The 23,100-nt window shown below is 53.0% G+C and overlaps 1 protein-coding gene across 3 annotated transcripts in view; it reads right to left on the bottom strand.

Moving 5' to 3' along the window:
* The window catches only part of SMARCA2 (SWI/SNF related, matrix associated, actin dependent regulator of chromatin, subfamily a, member 2), a 147,792-nt gene that overhangs the window by 15,948 nt on the left and 108,744 nt on the right, over window positions 1-23,100 (bottom strand). For 2 of the 3 annotated variants that reach the window (XM_004714451.2, XM_045289275.1), the window contains one exon: window positions 5,666-5,889. In XM_004714451.2, coding sequence (XP_004714508.1) covers window positions 5,666-5,889 — 224 coding nt within the window. Of the gene's footprint in view, window positions 1-5,665; window positions 5,890-7,885; window positions 8,053-23,100 lie in introns of those variants that run through there. The other variant, XM_045289276.1, reaches the window with a different exon arrangement.

The following is a 23,100-nucleotide window of genomic DNA, read 5'->3' as shown; positions in this document are numbered from 1 at the left end:
GCACGGTTAACTGCAGGGCTGTGGTGGGGGAGGAGTGGGTAGGCAGGGGTTAAGAAAGAGGTGACACACTTGGAGTTAACTGATTCCTGGGCTTCCAGGAAGCGCTGCTCACTCCGGGCACAGAATGAATTTGTGCTTGGAGCTTCTCTCTGGGTCACCGAGATGCTGAGCCAAGCTTACTCTCCTGGGGGTGGGTGACCTGAGGGTGCTGTGGGGCTCTGGGAGGGAAGGCACTTTAGCACAAGGTGGGAGGGTGCGGGCTGGTCCAGAGGGGCAAGAACTTTGACCCGTTCACACAAAACGCCTCCTACCTCCCCCACCTCCCCACTCACCTTCTCTGCAAACTTGTGACGGGCAATCTGGACTGCTCTGACACAGAGCCCCAAGGGGCAGGGTTTAGTGTGCTGTTTCAACACTATCTAGGCTGTAGAATGAGACTTCCTCTCAGAGGAAAACACAGACTAGAGCCACAACGCAACACTGCTGTGGCAATTTGAGTGTGCCAGAACACCTGTGGGATCATCACCATGCCAAACTCACCGCTGTGGAGCGGACGCCGACGCACAGCGAGCATGTAGGACAGGGCACACCTGAGGCTGTGAACCCTTACGGGAAGCAGACAACCTCTTCTTTCTCCCTTGTTGTGGTTGGTGGCTTCGAACTGCGGACCCTGTGGTGAGCAGTCTGGTGAGTAACTACTACGTACGCCACCGGGTTTACCAATCAGGTTTAACCTCTGGGCACCTGTGTCAATGAAGATGCGTAGTGGCCCCTTGGTTATGAGAAGGAAATAAGAGTGTGCGTGTGGTGCACCTCAGGTTATATAGCGTACAAAGCTAAGGATACACTTTCGTTTCACATTTTAAATTTTTTAAAAAATATTTCTGTTAACAGACAGAAACAAATCGAGCTGAAGTCCAAACCAAACCAAACCTCCCTGGACTAAGAGAAAAAGTTTCCCCCCCTTAAAGAAAATGAAACAGTTCGGACCCGTCTGGACAGGTTGGTGCCGCCTGGAAAGGCCACCCCAGCCTTGCAGTAATGAATGGCGTACAGGGACAGGCTCTCTGGGACCCCGCTTCTCACCGGGTCCTCCTTTTGGAAACCAAGACTGGGCTCCGAACTCCCCAACTCAGGAAACAGATGCTGAAATTGGCCTCCCTCGAACTTCCCAACTCAGGAAACAGATGCTGAAACTGGCCTCACTCGTCATACAAACACAAAGATGCATCTGCCCAGGAATCATGCAAGAATTTTAAAAGAAAGTCTGTCTCATGAGAGCTAATTAATTCTACTTCCATGGCAGTTAAATATAGACGGCAGTTCTTATTGAATCCACTGGAAGCAGAGCCACCTCTCACAGCCTTGCCATAGCTGGGTGGCGGCGGGCACAGGTGGTGGCTCTCCCGACAGGTAGACAGAGTCACTAAATTAGTCACTGTCTTACACGACTCAAGGGAAAACAATCATAGACACAAATCTCAACACGGGGAGATGTACTTTTTGCACTAGCAGGGTCCCCCCCACAGCCCAACCAAATCCAACCAAAAATATGACATTGTCGCCAATTAAGACCTTCCTAATTTCAGAGCCTCCTACTGGCGCTGCAAGTGGGTAAGAGAAATCTAAAATATAAATAGAAGCGGTTCTTTTTCCTCCCGGATTACTAACATAAGCTACACATGAAACATGCGATGTGTGGGTGGGAAGGGGAGAGGGACGCTGAAATTCTCCCTGCTCTAGAAGCTCCCTAAACAGGGTACTAGTCAAGGAAAAGAACAGAAATAAAAATCAGAAAGGGGTGGGGGTGGAGAGTGACCACCTTCGTCTGGATGGAAAACCCACATATTTAAAACATCTTTTCCCTGAGGTGCAATGAGGGACACAGGTGGAAGAAGGTTTTTTGGTTTGGGGAAGAGAAAATCTGGAAGCCAGTACCGGCCAGGGGCATTTCATTCTAGATTCGGCAGTCCAGAGCTTCCCTGGTGGGTTATCTACAGAGGGTCTGAAACACTGCCCCCCACCCGCAGCCACTCAACGCCTCTGAGAGCTTGGCTTCGATGAACTCGGTCCACACCTGGGCTTGTATTCACTGGGCCTGCACTACCGTAGGGCACGAAGCTCAAGGTCAGCTGGAACTGGAGTCAGTGTCCCAGTGCAGGATGGGGCTGCTGCTCTCAGCCGCTGTGCTCGGTGACAACCCTCTAGGACAGGGTCCTCAGACTTTTTAAACAGGGGGCCAGTTCACGATCCCTCAGACCTGTTGGAGGGCCGGACTGTAGTTTAAAACAAAACAAAACAACTCTGAACAAATTCCTACGCACACTGCACCTATCTTATTTGGAAGTAAAAAAATAAACGGGGCAAAAAACACGGGGCGGGCCGGATAAATGTCCTCGGCGGGCCACGCCCCTGTCAGGGGTCTGGGGGCCAGTTCATTCCAACAAAAGTGGCCCCACAGGGCCTCGTGGGAGCTGATGGACCTGTGGTTTCTCCCACAGAGCGCAGTGTTTGGTGAGCAGGTGAGCGACTGTTCAATGAAGCCCGGGCTTCTTATCAAAAGGTCCAACTCCCTGCCATCGACTGATGCCAACTCACAGCGACCCTAGAGGACAGGGCAGAACTGCTCCCGTGGGTTTCTGAGACGGTCACTCTTTACAGGAGTAGAAAGCCTCATCTTTCTCCCGAGGAGCGGCTGGTGGTTCCGAACTGCTGAACTCATAATCAGCAGCCCTGCGACGACACCAGGGCTCCCTGCGCTGTTTCTCCTCTGATCAGTGGGGGTGCCCACCATGAACGCATGAGACATGTATTGCTGTGGCCTCAGCCCACTGTCCATCTTGGGGTGGTAGCTAAGAAAGTGGCCAGCCCGGGTCTGGGCAGCCCCAGACTGAACGCCTCTAGGCACACAGCCGGGTGTGCGGGTGGATGAGGACAGGCCAGTGGCACTCCAGGACGCAGAGAGAAGGGTCACAGAGTGCTGGGGCAGTGACAGCCCAGAGAGCAGGGTAACCCCTGACCATGGGGGCAGCCAGCTCTGCCCACTGGTTGTTTCCCGAGAGACAGGTGGACAGGGTGCCGCTGCACTAGACACAGAGGTTTCAAACAAAACACAACAGAGACAGCTGGAGCTTTCTAAGACTTCTCTCTGCCTCTCGGTTTTTCTCTCTCAATTTTCACATGACAGGGCACCAAAGACCAGGTGGCCTCTTACATCCTCAGAGGAAGAACTGGCCTTCGGCCTGTGATCACAGCCAGGTCTTGCTGACCACCAGCCTGGGCCCACTTGGCAGGCGAAGCGCAAACAGCCTATCAGAGACCAGGGGCAGGCACTGGCCTCCCCAAGAGGGCAGTTCACTCTCCTGAGACCCTCAGGGTGGGGTGGTATTCTCTGCTGAGCACTGTCATTTCTTTACACAAGGGGCTGACCAAATAAGCCTAATTGTCTTGCTGCGCAATGTCCTGACCGTGAGCCTGTCTGCCAGGAGGGTTGGGGTTGGGGGTGAAGAGAGAAGTGACACACTTGGGATTCACTGATTCCTGGGTTTCCAGGAAGCGCTGTTCGCTCCGGGCACAGAATGGACTTGTGCTTGGAGTTTCTCTGCTGGGTTGTTGAGGAGCTCAGCCAAGTTCAGTCCCCTGGGGGTGGGTGACCTGGGGGTGCTGTGGGGCTCTGGGGAGGGAAGGCACCTTGGCACAAGGGGAGAGGGAGCAGGCTGGTCCAAAGGGGCAAGAACTTTGACCCGTTCACACAAAACGCCTCCTACCTCCCCCACCTCCCCACTCACCTTCTCTGCAAACTTGTGACGGGCAATCTGGACTGCTCCGACACAGAGCCCCAAGGGGCAGGGTTTAGTGCGTTTTTTCCCAACACTATCTAGGCTTTAGAATGAGGTTTCCTCTCAGAAGAAAACACAGACTGAAGTACAGAAACTTACTTGTGTTAAAACTCACTGCCATCGAGTTGTTACCAACTCATAGTGACCCAACAGGGCAGGGCAGACCTGTCTCCAGGAGTTTCTGAGATATAATAACTGAAAACCCTGTCTTTCTCCCACAGGGAGGCTGGTGGTTTTGAACTGCTGACCTTTCAGATCACAGCCCAATGCGTAACACGGATGCCATCAGGGCTCTTTGTGTTAAAACGCTTGAGGGTCTATAACAATCCAAACTCATGGTGACCCGGTGAGACTGAGCAGAACTCTTCCCTGGGATTTCCTAGGCTGTGAATCTTTATGGGGAGCAGATAGCCTCTTCTCTTTCCCTTGGAGCAGCGGGTGGTCTTGAACTGCTGACTGTGTAGTGAGTGAGCAGCCCAGCTCATGATTCACCATGGTAGACGGTGCAACGTCATCAACATCAAGCTTTTTTTTTTTGCCATCATACAATTAATTGCCATCGTAACTAATGCCATTATACAATTTAGAGAAATAAAATGCATAGGTTGGGTTTGGAGATGGATATATATATATATCTATCTCTAAACCCAACATACATATATATATATATCCCCAACTGAAACAGGTGGGAATGTTCAAATTAAAAAACACAAACACAAAGGTCCTCATAGGCTGATGAAGTGGGAACCAAGTCCCCTAACCAAATCTAGTTAGGTTATCTACTGCAGCACAGCCTAGGGCCGTCTTTACTGGGTTTCAAATCTCTGCTGCTCTTTGTTTCAAATGGTTTCTGGATTCTAACAGGTCTCTATCAAGTTCGCATCCAAAGGGCCCTTAAGTAAGAAGTGACAGCTCAGAAGAGCCACTGAGTTGACAATGACCAGTGGCGGTCCCAGCAGGCCGACAAGGACAGTCCCACAGGGTGGCCCCCAGCCTGGGGACATTTCTGGGAGCTGGTGACTGGGTCTTCCACAGAGCCACTGGGCAGACTCAAGGCGCTGACCTGTCCCTTCAGCAGACAGGCGCTGCAGGCGGAAATAAAGGTTCATCTGCTGACCCGTCAAGATGAGCAGTCGTCTGACTATGCTGGGGGAAGGTGGCTCAGACGGCTCAGGAACTCAAGCATTTGGGGGAAGAACTAGGTCATCATATTTTCCGCGGGGCATCTGTGTGGTTATAAACAGAGCCTTCATGGGACCATATAAGGAGGGGCTTCCAGATACTTCTGGGAAAATTCCATTATCTTTCAAATTCCATTTTCCACACACATTTTTGTGAAAGCCCCCTCATATGGGCCCGAGCTGTGCTCTTAGATTCATTTTGCCACAATTCAGTTTAACAAAAAAAGGAAAAAAATTTGTTTTTTGTGTCTGTTCCAAATGATGGTAGTTCAAGGGTCCTTAACCATTCTTCTGAGTTTAGATATTTTTTTTTTTGTAAAAGAAAAGAGAAGCTCCCATTTCCACATAGGAGGGGGTGGGGGTCTTCCCAAGGTTTGCAGGAAAATTCCCTTGCCTTTCAATTCCATTCTCCCACATGCTTTGTGAAGTCCCTTCATCTGCTAAGCTAACCCTGGGTGCAGCAGTGCAGGGCAGTGGTGGCCATCTGGAATAGGCTCCCTGGGTGGTGGTGGGGGGGTCACTTCACAGGACTTCAGGAGTCCCCGGAGCGTGACAAGTGCCCAAACCCAGCCTGGCCAGCCCCGCTTGCTCTTCTCCTCGCGGTGGCAGAGAGAAAGGCCCGGGGCAGGTGAAGGGCGCACTCACCTGTCTTTGTAGTTGATCACCGTGTCTATGATGGCGTTCATTTGCTTGGTCAGTTTGGGGGGGTTGGGGGACAGTTTTTCCGCCGGAGGCCGGCCTCGCCGCTTCTTGGCCTTCTCCACGTCCTCTTTCACGGCGGGGTCTCTCTCCACCACGTTGCGTCGTCTCTTCCGCTTCTTCAGCCGCACTTCCTCCTCCATTTCTTCCAGATTGCCGTCTTCGATGGCCTGTTCAAGGGGACACAACGGGGGAGACACTTCATGACAACCATCGATAAATAACCATGACAACCTCCTCGTCACCCCTGAAAACATACCAACTGAACGCAGTTTACAAAACAAAATGCACTCCCACGCACGGAAACTTCACAGCCATGAACTCAGCCGAGGAGCAGACCCGAAGGCCACCACCATGTGTGGAATAAATGCTTGTCTCTCCCCCTGCCACCCCCAAGCCTGTTCCATCAGCAAACTCTCTGGAAGGTCCCGAGACACTGACAGCAAGGACGAAGGCCCTACACAAGGACCTGAAGAGTCAAGTCTTTTAGGAGAACAGAATGCCAGTGAAATTTTAGCTCAACCTTAAGAAAAAGACCTTAATTGTCTCACTAATGTAGGAATGGGAAGAAGGGCAAATAATCCATGGAAAAAAGGGGAGCAGGGGTGGTGGTGGGGGGAAGGTGAAGGAAAAAACCCCAACAATGTCCTAAAGAAGCGATCCTTAAAATCCTACCAGCCTCCACCTTTTCTTCCTGGCGGTTTGGAATCTATTCCTTTATGATTCACAACATGAGCCAAAATGTCATCTATGTTTCATTAGGAAACAAAACAAAAAAACGCCGCCAAAGCCAGAGAAACAGGGACATTCAAAACCATGTTTCTTGGTCAAAGCCCTTCAACCCGAGATCAAAGACACACACACACACACACACACATGCACAAACAACAAACATTTCCCCCCCTTGCTCTCCCAATTACAATTACCTGCAAACGTTTGCTTTAAGCCAGAGCCCAGCACCACTAATGCAGAGAAATAATCAAAGAGCTATAAAGCCACCAGGTAGCAAAAACACCTGCTTACAAAGGGCTACAAGGTCCACACGCTCGATCCAGAAGTTTAAACTTCCCCCCCACTTCTTGGGTACATCTCAAAACTTCAGGAAAACGAGGAAAAAAAGAGGGGGTGGGGGGGAATCCAGAATACAAACACAAGAAATGCTGACCGTGGAAAAGAAATGAGAAGGGGAAAAAAATTCTTGCAATTAATCTCTCAAAATTGCTCTTTTTTATCCTCCTCCCTCTTCTTCTTCCCCTTCACCCCCTCCTCCCCTGCACACCCCCCCCTCAAGTAACCAATGTTGTCATTTGCTTCTCTGCCTCTCAATATTGCCTCCAGTATGCAAATGCTAATCCATCCTTTCTGGGAGCTGAAAAGCGTTCTAATCACAAGGCAATTACCTTCATTTCTCCACAGCACCAAACATGGCTAATATTTATGATCATGTGAGTATAACAATCAATATAGAGGGTGATTACGGCTCAGACATAATTTCTTTCACTTGTGTACAATGCTGCCTGCAAAGGGACAGGCTGGCGACGAGAACCTGGTGCAGAAAGGAACCAACCTGGTGACTGCAAGATGCCAGTGGGATTACAAAGCAGGGGGGGGGGTCCTGTGTCCCCTGCAACCTGCACACCCGGAACGCAACATGAACACGGAGCTTCCCCTTGGGGCCAGCCTCAGCCTAGGCCTAACAGTCAAAAGCCAATTCCCATCACCGTTCCCCTTGTTCAGAGCAGCACTACAGAGGAAGAGGAGGAGGAGGAAGCTAAGGAGTTGGGGGGCTGCAAAGGAAAAATGCAAACTACAAGAAAAAATTCCACATTATTTCATTAATATTAATTTGCCCACAAGCAAGACACCCTCTCTCTGCCTAAACCCACTGCAGCTCCGTGAAGATGAGAAGCCCGTGGTCCCCAGAAACCCACCCCCACCCCCATCCCCCCCCACCTCCTCCTGCAAATCTGGAGGCTGAGCATGCTAATAACAAATCCAGCATGCAAGGCTGTCAATCGGCAATGCTCGCGCTCCCCCTCCAGCACCCGGCTGCACACACAGAAACCCGGCCGGCCGAGCACCAACTTCCGACGTGTCCCACATCTGCACACGCCTGGGCGGTCCTTCTCCTGAATCTTCCAGACAGCAAGGACAAAAGATATTTACCTCACCACTCTCAGCAGGCCTCCTGCTATCGGGAATCACAGTTAGTGGGGATAAAATTAACAAGCCGGCAAAGCAGCGAGCTCCTAGTCTCTTCATCAGCTGATCAGGAAAAAAGAGAGAGCTGGGAAAGTGCTATGTTTTCGTATACAAGTAATTTTATTTTACTGAAAATTTAATACTGAAAGTGGGTGCTCAAAATCTGCTGTTTCATTCTCTCCACTACAAGGCCCAAAGCCTCCCTCCTCCAGCCTCTTAATATTGACAACTACTTATCATATTTTCCCCCCCTTATTATTCCAAGCAGCAGATTTAAGGCATCCCCCCCCCCCTTTTTAAAGCCCGGGTGGTGGCTGATAAATAATTAAGCCAATAAGAACATCAATTAATATTCCGATTTTGTTCTTTGTTTTAAAAAAAAGAAGAAAGGTATAATGTTTCCTTTTACAATTGATTTAAACCTCCTTTTTCGTGGCTTTGGGGGCACTGACTGCGTGGCTTGGGCGCAATCGGGGAAGGTTTTCAAAAATAAAAGACGAACCTCCCCCCTCCCCCTCTCTTTCTAGGGTTGTAAATAAAAGCGCTGGGCTCCGGAGGTCCCCATATTTTTGACTCGACATTTATGCTATCCTTTCTCTTTAAGGAAAAAAAATCCCGAACCGCCGAGACTCTCCGCTTTCAGTTTCACGCTGTAAAAATTTTCATTGTTGTTCTTTTTTCTTTTCCCCGCGTCCCCCCGCCCTCGCCCCACCGCCCCCCACCGTGGAATAAATGAAGGTGGTGGGGGTGGGGGGAGTTGTGAACAAGGGTTTTCCTACTCTCAGCTGCACGCCCCCTCCCCTGAATTTTACCAAAAGAGGGGAAAAAAGAAAAAGGAAAATAACAAACGAAGCATGCGTCCTTGCTATTTGGGCTTCTCAGCCTGAGAATCTGGGGAGTCGCAGCTAAGCAGCGAGAAGCGAGCGGGGCGCCGGGGCCGGTGTTTTATGACAATGGCTGGTGCGTGCCGATCCCGGGAAATTTGGGGCTGGGAAGGAGAGAGGCGCGCAGAGGGCGGCCCCTCCCGCTCCCCGGGCTCCGATTTCATGCAGGAATGCAGCGCCACGAAGCCCCTTCCTGCCCTGCTGGCCTCCCGTCCCCTCCCCCCAGACCCCCAAAGTCCCCCCAGGCCGCGCCTCCAGCCCCGGGACCCAGCGGGGTCGTTTTCTAATGCAAATGCACCGCGCACCCCGCCCGGGCTTCCAGTACTTCTGGAGTAGAGCACCCTTACGCGCCCGCACGTAAGTAGAATAATTCATGGCGATTTTAAACTGCTTTTTCTTTTTTCCAACAACAACCCAAAAAAAAAAATTGTAAAAAAGAATTTTCTCTCTTTTTTTGTCTCCAACGGACTTAACTCAATGCTAGGGGGTCTAGGGGAGGGACGGGGTGGGGGGGGCACATCATTGTTTTCTTTAAACCAGCAAACTTGCTACGCACTGCTCAAAGTCCTACCCGACCCAGAGTTCCCTTCCAAACCTTGTTACCAGCACAAAAATGAAATAAATCAAAGACGCAAACCCCCCGATTTCCGACTGGTGACGGGTTGCCCACAAGTGCAGCCCTAATTCAACATACAGGCGGCTCCCCAGCCCCGAAGCCGCCAGATTTAATGAAATGAATAGGCAGGAAGTGGTGGTGGTGGGGGGGAAGTGTACAAATAAGAAATTAACACTTTCCTGCCCTACGGAGGGGGGGGGCTGAAAAGAAAAAAAAAAGCCAACAAAACCAATCCACACGCGCAAACTGCAAGGAACGTGGGGAGTAAAGTGGGGCGGGGTGGGGGGCACCTCTTTCCTTAAAGGTACACGCGCCCACCAGGTCCCCGGATGCCAGGTGGCAACCAAATTCTCAGCCAGGTTCAAAGAGTTAAACCATATTTCAGCTTGCATTTTTCCTGAATGGAGCGGGAATTACTCTTTCCTCCACTGGATGGCGACCTTCCCCCCCCCCTTCCCCCTCTCTTTTTTTTTTCCTTGAAAGAATGCATGTGACTGGGGCAGAAGGACATCCTTAGGGAAGGCAGCTTCGCCCATGAACTCTTAAGAAGACAAACGCTGGTGACCATGGGCGGGAGGGGAGTGGGGGGCCAGACAGCTTAAGGCTGCCCTTCCGAGCGCATGGCCAACCCTCGGCCAGACACACGTGGGTGCAAGCCCATCCCTTCCCCACTACCCTGACCCCACACTGTCTTCTCCCCAAGCCCCAGGGGGCCCAGTGAGTTGGTGGCATCTGGCCCTTGCATTTCTCAGGTGGGGTGGGTGGCCAGGAGGGGAAGGGGCGTGCAACACAACCTAGCCGGCACCCGATGACACGCCCGTCTACAGAGACCAGCCAACACAGGGGCGCCCTCCCTGCCAGCTGCCTCGCGCTGTGACGAGAGGCCCCCGCTGACACCTGGAGAATCCCCAGGCCTCGCTGAGTGGCACCCACCATTTTAGGGACCTTCTAAAGGAGCCACGTGGACAGTGCCGATGGGGGGCCGGCAAAGAGGTGTTTGTGTGTTAGCATTCCATATTTCAGTGGGATGTGAGAGTATCAGGTTTCTGCCCACAGATGAGCCACGTTCTGTTCTTGATCCCTCTGGGCAACCCCCTCCCAGTGGTGGTCCAATGGGACCCTTGCGGGATTCCAGAAGAGGGCTCTAGGAAGCTTCCTAGAGTGGATTAAGGAAAGTACAAATCAACACTGTCATTTCCGAGGAGGACAATTTGCCAACCACCAAATTTTATTCTAGTAGGAGCATTTAGGCGGGGGATGAGCCTAACCCTCACGTTGGTGGTTCAAATCTACTGGTCGGTACCCAGGAAGAAAGGCCTGGTGGTCTTCCCTGAAAACCCCTGGGAGCCCAGTTCTTGCTCTGGGCCACACACACATGGGGGTCTTTGGGAGTGAGGACTGATTTGAGGGTCCCCGGCTAGGCCTCACTGCAGCCCTGTAGGCTACTGGACTTTGGCCTGAGGGCTTTGGACAGCGAAAAGGCTTTGATTTTTCTTTCCTGCCAGGAGGCAGCCTGGGAGAGACACTTGCACAATACCAGACGCACTAAGGAGGAAGGCAGGAAACTCCAAGCAATGGCAGGCCGCCACATGCCCCGACCAGCCCTACCACAGCGTGGGCAATGGGTAACGAAGAGACCCAGCCTGCTCTCCTTGGGAGCCAAGCCTGCCAGGATCTCCCCAGAGAGCTTGCTCGGTCTTGTCCCTGCTGGGACTGGAAGCATTTTCTTCAAAAACCCCCCTGTAGTCATTCAAGCACGGTTCCCTAACGACTGACCCCCCCAGCCAAGGCGATAATTGCATGCAGGACCACCAAAAGCAACCAGGAAGTAGCCTGTTTGCTTCTCAGCCTCTGGTTTGCGTCTCTCCCGAGGAGCCCTGCTGGTGTGGCCGGTTATGGCTGAGCTGAGAACCCCAAGGTCAGAGGCACCTGGGGAGACAAGTCTGGGGGTCACCACAGTGTGACACACCGTGGGGGGGCACCACAAAGAGCCTTGGGCACTACCGCGCAATGCTGGGCCGAGAACGGCTTTTCATTTAGTAGCTGGTGATCCCAACACAGAGCTCCTGCGAACCCCCTCCAGAGGATGTGCCTAATGTAGTAATTGCCTGGTGGCCCCTTGGTCTCCTATGGGATATGTGGGGGGAGAGGGGGGAGGGAGGCAGAGAAAAAGCAACACAGCCCTGAGTTCTTATCCCAAGGCCATTAATCAGTTACCACCACCGTCCCTCCCCTCACACAGGGCAGGGGAGCAGGGAGGCCCAGGGACTGCCTGAACTTCCAAAGGAGTTGTGGGGAGCAGGGGGTGGGGGGCATAAGTTACCAGCTGGAATGCTGGCCCCAAGGTCAGCACTTGGGTTCCAGCGAGAAAGAAGGGGCCGTCTGCGCCTGTAAGGATCTACAGCCTCGGAAATCTTTGGGAGCCGTTCTCTGTCCTACAGGGTCACAACGAAAAAATCATATGATACTTTTTTTTTGCAGGGAGTGGGGGTGGTGCTGCCTGAGACCATGCAACTGCTGGGGTGTCCCTTGTTTGGAGATAACGACAGCTGTCTAAACGGACATGCCTCCCGAGAGCGAGGTCTGACTCAATTGAACGACTGTCTCCGGGGCCTCTCTCTGTCGTTAAAATACATGTACACTGTGTTTCCTTTGTTGTGGCCGTGGACAACGTGCAGGGCCGTCCAGTTCCAGATGGCGTTCAGGGAATTGAGCACCTTTTCTCAGTCTCCTTTTCCATGTGGCTTCCTCCTCCCCCACGAGGGTCAACTCGGCCCCACCCCGTGCCCACAGCACCTGTTTAACCTTCCCAGTCGCCACGTCCCTTAGATGCCACGAAGATCCACACGATGCGATGCCTGTGGACAGCGGATGGGCACTCTTTCCTAATTAAACCAAACGGCTGTTGGTTCAAAGACGCCTTCGCAGGATGGATGGTTTGGGTTTAAGGGTTAAGGATGACCTTGGGGCACTAGTTATGGGGGGTTTCCCCAGCCTCCTGTGATCCAGGAAGTCTGGATTCCATGGGAATCTGCCAGGCAGCCCCTTGGGAGGAAGAGGGGCGCTTTTCCCCAGGTTTGCCCACCACCACAGCACGCAGCGGGTTGGGAAACATCAGCTGGTGGCAACAGACTCAGGCAGAGCCAGGGAAAGACAGGTCACAGCTTAATAAGGAGGGACCAGCACACAACACGAATTTAAACACAAGCTAGTGTGGGAAGGACGCAGCCCTAACTGGCAATGAATGCACAGCACCACGCCACCATTACTGCTTCTGCCGTCCCTACAAGCAAAACCCAAACTCTCCCTGCCATCATGGCGATGGCACCCACAGCGACCCGACAGGACCTGGGAGAATGGCCCCCTTTATGGGCATGGGAAGCCTCACGTTCTTAGGGAGCGGTGAAGGGGGTGGTATTCCAGCTGCTGACCTTGTGGGGCCAACGGTTAAGGTTGGAGGTTCTCTTCCACTGACACCCACATGGGGGCATGGCTCCCCTCAGATGGATTGGGGTGTCAGAGATCGGAGGGGAGCAGGCAGCGTCCTGGACTGGCTTCCTCATTTCCATACCACAGCCTTCCCTGCTAGGGAGGTGTTGTCTGTTGCCATCTGGCAGCTCCGATGCAGATGCACAGCAACCCTACCACCGCAGAAGCAGGCCCTCCCTGGTCCCGCACCACCCTCACAGCCCTTGCTCTGACCGAGCGCATTGCCGCAGCCCCTGTGCCAGTCCATCTTGTGGACCACCTCCTGCTGGTTCACTGCCCCTCTCTGCTTTACCAAGTGTGATGCCCTTCTCCAGGGACTGGTCCCTCTTGATGGTATGGTGAAAGCATGTGTGGTAATTTCACATCAACTTAAAAGATATATCATAGTGCAGGGGTGGTATTCGACCTGCCAATCAGGTCACAGCTTGAGGGTGACTCCTTGTGGGCGTGGCCTTCTCATAAGGAGGGTCCTGGGAACCTCCCCACCTCTCTCTACTTTCACCTTCTTGTTGGCGGGACACTCTGAGACCTGCCAGAGCTCCGGAGATGCCTCCACCACCATCGGATCCACAGGACTTTGGATCCACAAGCCTTTGCACCCACTGGCCTGTGATGTTCCTGCATTTGGCATCATTGCCTGTGATTGGGAGAGTCCGAAGAGGGAATTCTGGACTTGGCTTGGATATTTTTGTAATATATAATTGCTTCTGGATATGAGGCAATTTCTTACACATGAGGGTCACTGGATTTATTTCTTTATTCAACCAGGCCTAACAGTATGTCTCATCACTCTGGTTTATGTCAGAACCCACTGTGGGCGGCCATTATGTCAACTCTGATGATCTTCCTCCTTTGACCTTTTACTGGACCAAGGATAGTGGCCTTTCTCAGGCCCTGGTCTCTCTGGATGGCTCCAAGGAAGGTTCTAGTCTTAGCTCGCTTCTACAGACGAGGAAACTGAGGCACAGGGAGACAAAGAAATAAGAGGCAGGGCCCTGTAGACAACTCCTGTAACTATGATGATCCACAGCACCAAGCAGTACCTGTTGATGATGCAGGAAAGGCTGCCACAGTCACAGGTAACACTCCTAGTCGCCAGGACCACTTGGCTTAACTGACCCTGACCTCAGCCAGCAGCACCACCACCAAACCTGCCAACCGGAGAGAAACCAGCCTTCAGGGCAGTCACTGGTTTTCTTTGGTGCCTGATTATTATGGTCTTCCAACGTGGCTGCTAATTTGGCCTGAATGCCTGGGACACTGGATGTTTTTTGGGGGATTTTCATCTTGCTTGGATTATGGTACTTACATAATCTGATATCACTTTGAGGATTAAGAGTATAGGGGTGGAGTCCAGCCTGTCAATTGGGATATAGCCAATGAGGCCTCTGTGTAGGCATGCCCTTCTCCTGAGGGTTCTGGGAACTCCTGTAATTCCTCCTTGGAGGCGGAAGTCTCTTTGTCCTCATTCCCTGCAAGACATCCCTGTCAAGAAGACACATGGAACTACACTAGTGCCCTGAGCCAGAGGAGTCATATAGAGACCCCTGCCAGCACTGAGATGCTTCCACTGCCACTGGATCCACAAGACTTCCCTCCCCCTGGCCTGTGATCTTCCTACCTTTGCTGTCATTGCTTGAGTTATGGAGTCTGAAGAGAACTTTATAGATTGTTACTGGGCATATGGGCTAATATCGGACCTAGGGACTTGATCTGGACTGGGCTGGCATGTTTTCCCAATAGTCAATTGCTGTTGTATATAAAGCTCTTTCCTCTACACGTGTGTCTATAAATTTGTCTCTAGTCTACTCAGACGAACACAGTACTCATGGAACCAACAGTCAAGAGATCCAAAGACACACTGCACGGGGCAACGCTGCTGCACAAGAATGCCTTTAAAGTTGACAAGCAAGGAGGTTCCTTTGAGGACTAAGGTGCGCCTGCCCTAAGCCGTGGTAGTTTCCATCACTTGCTGTGCGTGTGAGAGTTGGTCACTGAACAAGGAAGACTGAAGGAGAAACCGATGCATTTGCATGACGGTGCTGGCAAAGGTCACTGGAACTCTCGGGGATGGCCAAAAAGAACCACCAGGTCTGTCTGGAAGAAGCACAGCCAGAGTGCTCCTGAGAAGCGAGGACGGCAAGACTTATCTCACAACTCTCTGGACGTGTTGTCAGGGGAGACTCGTCCCTGGGGAAGGACGTCACGCTTATTAGTCTCGCTGAGGGGCAGTGAACAAGCGGAAGCCCCTCGAGGGGATGGACGGATGCCGTGGCTGCAGCGACGGTGCAAACCTGAGAACAGTTGTGAGGACGGCGCACGGCCAGGGGGGTTTCGTTCTGCCGAATGCAGGCGCACGCTGAGTCAGCACCAATCTTTAGCTCAAAGTAGATGCAAACTTCTATTCCAGCCATTAACTGGTTTTCTGTTCCTGGCACCATTGAAAACTCACTTCCATCAGGTCAACTCTTTAAGATACAGTAGTGCTGCCCTTGGGGGTTTCTGAGGCCATAAATCCCTCCCGGAGTGGGAAGCCTCCTCTTTCTCCCACGGGGCAGCTGGGGGGCCCACACTGGCGGTGCATTGGGCTGTTCACCACAAGGTCAACAGTTCTAAACCACCAGCCACTTGGAGGCAGAAAGGCGAAACTTTGGGGACAGAGTGACAATCCTGATCTATTCCGCCCTCGAGGTGCTTACCCCAGACGCTTCCTCGTGTTACCACAAATAAAAAACCTGGCAACAGTGGCTGACGGCGGCCGCCCAAATTGCACACGTGAAAAAAAGTCAAAAGGTGACCCAAATGACAAGTCCTGACTAAGGGTTTATGGGTATCAGTGATGCAAGAAGGACCACTCAACCTTCGAGCCAGCAGACCCATGGAGGCAACCTCAGCCTCACATTCAGCAATGTGGCAGAGGTATGCGTACCTGTGCTCTGGGGTGAGGGGATGTCACCCACAGAGAGGTGATGCACGACATTTCCTTGCTTGCATCCACGCCTTCCCCTCCGTCCTCATGCACCACCACAGGTGAGGGGCACAGACCGGGGAGTGTATGTGGACAAAATCTGTGGGAGACCTGCACCTTCCTAGGTAGGTTGGAGGTGCGCTCCTGTCATGTCCCCTAAGTAAATGTTCCCCACAATGCCCCATAATATTGCCACTCTTAGGGTGCTTGCAAGCACTTGGTTGCCACTATAGATGCTTGAAGGTCATCTACTTGAAGGTTACTCACCTGCAGGTTGTCTGCCATCGAGAGAAATCAGACCCTATGGTCTGTCCCGACATAAGTAGGGCCCACTCCCTTCTGATAAGGATCATAGATGGTTCCCCTGGAGACGCGCTCAAGGGCCCTTAAGGTCAAGCCAGCTCAGAGATGACCACGGTTAGGCTGCCATCTTGACCCTAGAGTCCACCCAACCTGTTAATCTATGTGCCTTCTTGCCACACATATGCTTCTAGTGCCTCCCCTTCCTATAGCAGGTGGACCCCTAGCTCGCCCCCCTCATGTTCGCCTCTAACACAACCCCATCCTGTTACGCATGTGCTTACCGTGGTCTGCATGCCCGAGATTAGTTAAGTCCCTGAGAGAACACATCTGGTTCCGGTCTCTGTTGGAAATGGGGAGCCCTTGCATGCTTTGTCTTGTCTGATGTCTCTTCAATTTACCCCTCGATTACACAACTGCCCCTAGGGCCCATTCAATTGAGAAGAGGCTGGTCCCCACCACACAGGTTTGGGCAGTTTCTGTCAGGAGGGTGTCAGTTGTTCCTGCTTTCCTTAATGGTGGTCCCAAGGGTGGTCTTATTCCCCTGCTTGTCCTTTCCTATTCATCCTCCCCAGGGCCCCCCTGCAGTGGCTCATCATAGCTTGGCCCTTGATGCTTTTCTAAATAGCGATGGGCTACACCGCATCACTGTGTCTGCCTATGTTTGTTTCATCGGCCGTGCAACCTCATCGACTGCAGACCGTAATGCATGGCGTTGAGAAGAACAGGAATAAGAACAGGTAACACTGCGAAGAACAGGAATTCCAGGGCATTGTGTTGTGCTCATGGGGACGCTGCACATAGACCGCAGGGCAGTCCTTCCAACAGACGAGGAAAGGCATGTGTCAGGGCTGCATCCTTTCCCCCAGAGTGATAAATCGGTCGTGCAAATCGCCCGAGAAGCTGGACTTTCTGAAGACTGCTTCACCGAGTGGCGAGTGGCGGCAACGTCAACAGCAGGGCATCATCAACAGTCAGGGGATATGTCAGTGGCACCACCTTGCTGGCTCACAGTGACGAGGGCTCGAACAAAGAAAGTTGACCATACAACAGACTGCCAGAAACACGGGCAGATTCCTCTCGGAAGAAGTGGAGCCAGCGTGCTCCTTCGAAGTGAGGACGGCGAGAGTTTGTCTCCTGTACTCTGAGCACGATGTGAGAAGGGACCAGTCCCTAAAAAGTAGAGGATCAACAACAACAAGAGGCAGACCGATGGATGGGCCAAGGGGCTGCCCCAATGAGCTCACACTCAATGCCTGTGAGGATGGCGCCGGACCGGGCATGTTTGCCCTGTTGCTTGTGAGGCTGCTTGCTCTGGGTCCAAACAGACTCCACGGTCCCCAACAACAGCAGCAGCCTGCTGCTCTTATCCTACAAATACCGAGGGGTGAGATTTTGTCTTACTGGATCCACCACCGATGCTCCTGGAAGCAACAGTCAAGGGCTCAAAAGGCGCATCGCCCTGGGCAAACCTGCCGCACAAGACCTCTGAAGAGGGAAAAGCAAGAACGTTACATTGAGGACGGAGGTGTGCATCTGACCCAAGCCTGGTGTTTTCGATGGGCTCACATGCTGTGGAAGTTGGACACTGGATAAAGATAACCACAGAAGAATCGATGTGTTTGAATTGTGGTGCTGGAGAAAATGACTGAGAGTACTGGGACTGGCGAAAGGGCCAACCCGTCTGTCCTGGGAGAGGTCCCGTCAGAATGCTCTTCAGCGAAAAGGATGGCGAGACTTTGTCTCGTGTACTTTGGACATGTTGTCAGGAGAGACCAGTCCCTGGAGAAGGATGTGCTGCTTGGTAAAGTAGCAGTGCAGTGCAGACAAGGGCGGCCCTCAAGACGGATGGGCCCCACAGTGGTTGCAACCACGGCCGCCAACATCAGCACATCTCTGAGGAGGCTGCAGGACCGGCGGGTCTCCGTCTGTTGGACATGGGTTGCTATGAGCAGGACCCAGCTGGACAGCACCTCACACAACATTCGCCGACACTGAGAGTGGCTGGCTCTGTGGCACGGGGCACATTGCAGGGGTTTCATTGGCGCTGACCTACTGAAGCGCCAAGTTATCCTCAGCCTGGCAGTCTGGCCTCCCTGCCCTGACCCACTCTGACTGATCTGCCCTATTTCTCCAACACGCACGTCTGCTACCAAGAACAGATGCAGCACCTCACCATCACATGCCCCACTCAATTCCCACCTTTGTCGGGTCTCATCAGGGTTTCAAGCATGTTCATTTTGGTTCCACCCCAACCACCTCCCCCAACACCCCCCCTCCCCCCGACCCCCAGGAGAATTTCCGTTTCCATCCCGACAGACCAGGAATCTTCTGGCAGGAAGACGCTCTCAGATCATGCTATGAGGCACACCTGGGGATGTTGTGCACTTGTAGATTCTGATCCGCTCAGGAAGGAGGGGGGGGGGTGAATTCTCAGCGGGAGGTTGAACTAGAGAGAATTGGTTCCAAATCCCCTTTCCCTCTGCCCTGGGGTCTTTCTCTGGGCCTGAACTTGTGTAACTTGTATCCAGGCCTCAGCCATCCACTCCCCCTTCTCCCTCAAACTCCATCACAGCCACGCCAGATTCTCATGTGTCCCTCCACACCAAGCCCTGCTTCTCTCTGTTTCCACAGTCCCTAGCATGGGGGCAGGCTCCAGTGGGCACCAAGGGCGGTGCAGGACCGGGCGGTGTTTTGGTCTGTTGTACATTGGGCCTTTATGCGTCGGAACCAACCCGGGGCACCTACCACCACCAACAACCTAGCACAAGAAGGAGAAACAGGTGGGTGGTTAAAATACCCCCACCACCTCTGGTGGAGTGTGTCCTGACCCGTGATGGCAAACCCACCTGGGGCCACAGGCCTGGCATGGGCAGGCTTTTTGGCGGGCGACTGCCAGGCTTTTCTTGGGAGGAGCCTCTGGGGATTGCCAGTAGCCAACTTTTGGGTGAGCAGTCAAATGTGACCTCTGTTCACTCACCAGGGCCCCCCCGCTTCAAATACCCACCCCAAACCAAACCCACTGCCCCTGCCGAGCTGACCCTGATGCAGACTGACAATGTGGGGTGTCCAGGACTTAACTCTTTATGGGAGCAGACAGCCTTGTCTTGTCTTCCTTTGAAGTGGGCTCAAACAGCTGACCTTGCAGGCCAGGGAGCCGATCAATACCCACTACGCCAAACCTTCTGCCATCGAGTGGATTCCAACTCATCGTGACCCCCTATCGAGGGTTTCAGGGCTGCAGATCTTTATGGTAGAAGAGGCCTCATCGTTCTCTCTGGGATCCACTGGTGGGTTTGAACTTCCGACCTGAACACACCACCACCAGGGTCCCTATAAATACAGTGTGAACTCGTGTTCAGACAGAGCTCCTGGCTGTGTCTCCATCCCAGGAGCGGAAGCGGGGAGGGGGCTCCTGCAATCTGCACCCTTCCGGAGAAGCGACCCTCTCCTGCAGAGGCAGTTCGGTTACAATCTGCCGCCCTCTCCTTTGCTCGCCCTTAGGATCCATTTACATTTGTTCGCGTTTCTAATAGTTTCTGCTTGCTTTTCCATTGAGGTGTTCATCTGTTTTACTTTGTTATTGTTGTTAGGGTTTTAAAAAGTGTTTTCCCCTTACGTTTCTCTGCAGATGGATTCCAGGACAGGGAAATCCAGAGACAGTCACTGGCTGAACGAACCCTGCACTCCTGCAGGGAGCTGAGACACAACCTCCACAGCTCCGAAAGAGGGGGGTCGGGCTCCTTTGTGAGTCTGCTCCTGAGCCCCTGGGCACAGCTGTACCCTGATCGGCATGGGTTACCGTGCTGGACCATCCCAGCGATGGGCGGGAGGTCCCCGAGAGGAACCCAAGGCACTTTGACTTGATAACCTTGTTTTTTTTTTTGAGATGAACTTCTTTGTCACGGAAAAACCCCACGTATATTTCAGTTTCGCTTTTGCTCAGTTTGTTTTTAAGCCACTCAGACCACTACTTAGGTTTGAGAGTTAATCTGGAGGGAGGTTTTGGGTTTTTTTGTTTGTTTTTAAGAAACACATTGTATATATTCACACAGCCTATCTCAAGAAATGAAATCAACAATCACTTGTTAAACCCTCCATGGGTGGCCTCTCTCCCCTCCCTCCTCAATCTCCTAGCCCTTCCTCTCCCTGTTCCCATCCCTGTCCCTGGCCTCCTCGTCTTGTCTTTGGGTGTGGAAACCATGTCACATTTGGTTTTTCCTTATTAAAAGTGGCGTTATTAACCATTTATCTTTCTAGGGCTAAGTCTGCTAAGCATAATGATCTCCAGCTTTGCCCAAGTCTTGGGGTGTTTGAGAGAGTTGTCCTTGCGTTTTATTGACGCATGGTAGTCCAGTAACTTGATCACCTTGGACAACCCCAAACCCCGAACCAAATCACTGCCGTCGAGTCAATGTTGACTCACAGAGACCCTATAGGACAGGGCTCAAAGGCCACGGTGGGTTTCTGCAGCTGCAAATCTCCCCAGGAGTAGACTGCTGGTTTCCCTCAGCTTTTCCCTGAGGAGCATCTGGTGACCTTGAACCCCCAGCCTTTCAGTTAGCTGCCCAGCAACTCTTCACTGCTCAGGAGTTACTTCAAATCTCAAACTCCCAGTCAATAAGTCGATTCCAACATGGCCCTAAGGACCCTGCAGGGCAGGGCAGAGCTGCCCCTGTGGGTTTCCCAGCCTGTAGCTCTTTACAGGAGTAGAAAGCCTCATCTGTCCCCAGGTGGTCTCAAACTGCTGACCTTGTGGTTAGCAGCCGACCTTGTAACCCGCTACACTTTGGGGGCCCGCCTACCCTTGAGCTCACTCTCAAACCAAGCCTTTGTTATTTGTTGTCCCACCCCCCCAACCCCCCACCCCATGTTTTCACAGTGCTTACCCAACTCACACACCCCAACCCAGCACCACACAGGTTTACATTCCTACTGTGATGCCGAGAGCCAGCGAGTCAACACAAGTCAGGTATGTGGGGCAAAGGGCCGATCCTGCCTTTTGTTTGCCGGGCTCCAGCTCCCCCCTCCCTCCCCTTTAACTAAGCTGCTCTTTATTTTAACTGGCAATTTACTCAGCCTTCTCCCTGGTTCTGGGGTAAAAGGATTTCTGGGAGAAATCCAAGGCTTTTGGCCGACAGGCTAGGAGGACTGAGGTCGCTGCTTCTGCAGTACCTGAAACCCCAGGGAAGTCAGGGAAGAAGGCAGCCAGGGTGCCCGGCCCTTGGAGCAATGTGTGTGTGTGTTGTGGGGTGGGGGTGGGGTGCTAATAGACAGCGCCAGTAGATCCCAGTCCTGGTGCTGGGCAGACCACCACCCACCAGGAGCCTCCTGGCTGCAAGTAGCTAGGCTAACAGCCCACCCGAGTTATGTCTCTTATCTCCTTGGGGACAGGGGCTTGTTTTCGGCTTCCAGGGCCTCAGGAGACTCACCTGCTGCTGATCCGACAGCTCTGCACCTCCCAGGAAACGACTAGAATCCACAGGCCGGGGGGTGGCGGGGGCTGTCGCCAGTCTAGGGTTCATGTCTTTTCCCAGTCCCCCAGCATCCCGAGCCTGAGTGGACGTCTAGGCTATGGCTCCACATACCTTCCGCCATGATCCCTGCCACGAACCCCCAGACCCAGGCTCCACGGCGGCGAAGCTGACCCCTCTGGGAGAAGGAGGCTCACTGCCGGGGCCAGGATTTGGAGAGGACCTCAGTGTGAAATGGAGCCCCAACCCCGCATGCTATGCCAACGGGGAAATGCACTGGCCCAAAGGCTGGACATTGCGTGTCCACTTGAAGTACCTCGGAAGAAAGGGCTGGTGATCTCCTTCTGAGAAGACCCCCCCCGGGGGGGGCACTCAGTTCATGCTGACACTCAGTGGGCACAGCTGCACCTGGCCACGGTGGTAATGACAGGAGCCCTGAAGGTGCAGTGTGTTATGCATTGGGCTGCTAAACTCAGGTTGGTGGTTCAAACCCACTGGCCTCCCCAAGAGAGAATGAGGAAGCTGTCTACTCTTGTGAAGATTTACAGTCTCAGAAACCCTTATTGAGGGTCGCTATGGGTTAGCATCCACTTGGTGGCAGTGGTGGGACCCTTGTTTTCCATGCAGGAGGGCTGGGTTCCAGTTCCAGTCCCAGCGCAGGCACACTGTACTCCTACAGCCATGACCTGTTTGTCAGTGCAGGCGTGTGGGTTGCTGTGAGATGCTGAACACGTCTCCGTAGCGCCTCCAGGCTAAGATGGGCTAGGAAGAAAGGCCTGGCTATCGACTGCCTTCAAACCAGCCACAGGCGAACCCAAGGAGCACACACAGGGTCGCCGTGAGTCGGGGTCCCACCAGGGGGACTGGGGGTTGCTTAAAGGCGATGTGTTTCTGTAGCACTTAGCCTAGGAGGGAGGCTTAGCCACAGAGAAGGGGACCTGACGTCCGGGTGCTGGCAGGCAGGGTTGGCCCTGGCTCCTGCAAACTCCTGAGAATTCCAAGGGAGTGACCTCGAAGGTCAGTCCTTCCCAACGTGCCTGCTGCTGTTGATGCACCTGCTGCCCTGCGCATGATGACCCTAGGTGGCTCTGAGGACAGCCGCCTGGCGGGGCTTTCTTGGCTGCAATCACTATTGGTCAGAGTTAGCCAGGCCTTTCTTCCGCAGCGCTGCTGGGTGGGTGCAAGTCACCAAAATGTTAATTTAGTAGTCAAGTGCAAATTGTGTAGCCCAGGGGCCTTCAGCCCAGCACTTAACCCACGGCCCCACCAGGCTTCCTAAGGGGCCCTTGAGGGAGGGAGAAGGGCCTCTTTGAAGAAGAAGGCATGACTGTTACTAAACATTCTAATCAGGATCCTGGTCAAAGGCCTGATCAAGTGGGGGATGGGCGTAGGGGGGATGTGGAACAGAACATCTAATTTTTCAAGAATCCAGACTTCCTGGACCTGCT

The sequence above is a fragment of the Echinops telfairi genome, unplaced genomic scaffold, assembly GCF_000313985.2.
Source record: "Echinops telfairi isolate 266 unplaced genomic scaffold, ASM31398v2 ScPeMD7_25;HRSCAF=90, whole genome shotgun sequence".
In the NCBI taxonomy this organism is placed as follows: Eukaryota; Metazoa; Chordata; class Mammalia; order Afrosoricida; family Tenrecidae; genus Echinops; species Echinops telfairi.
This window is presented reverse-complemented; position numbering and strand designations above follow the sequence as displayed.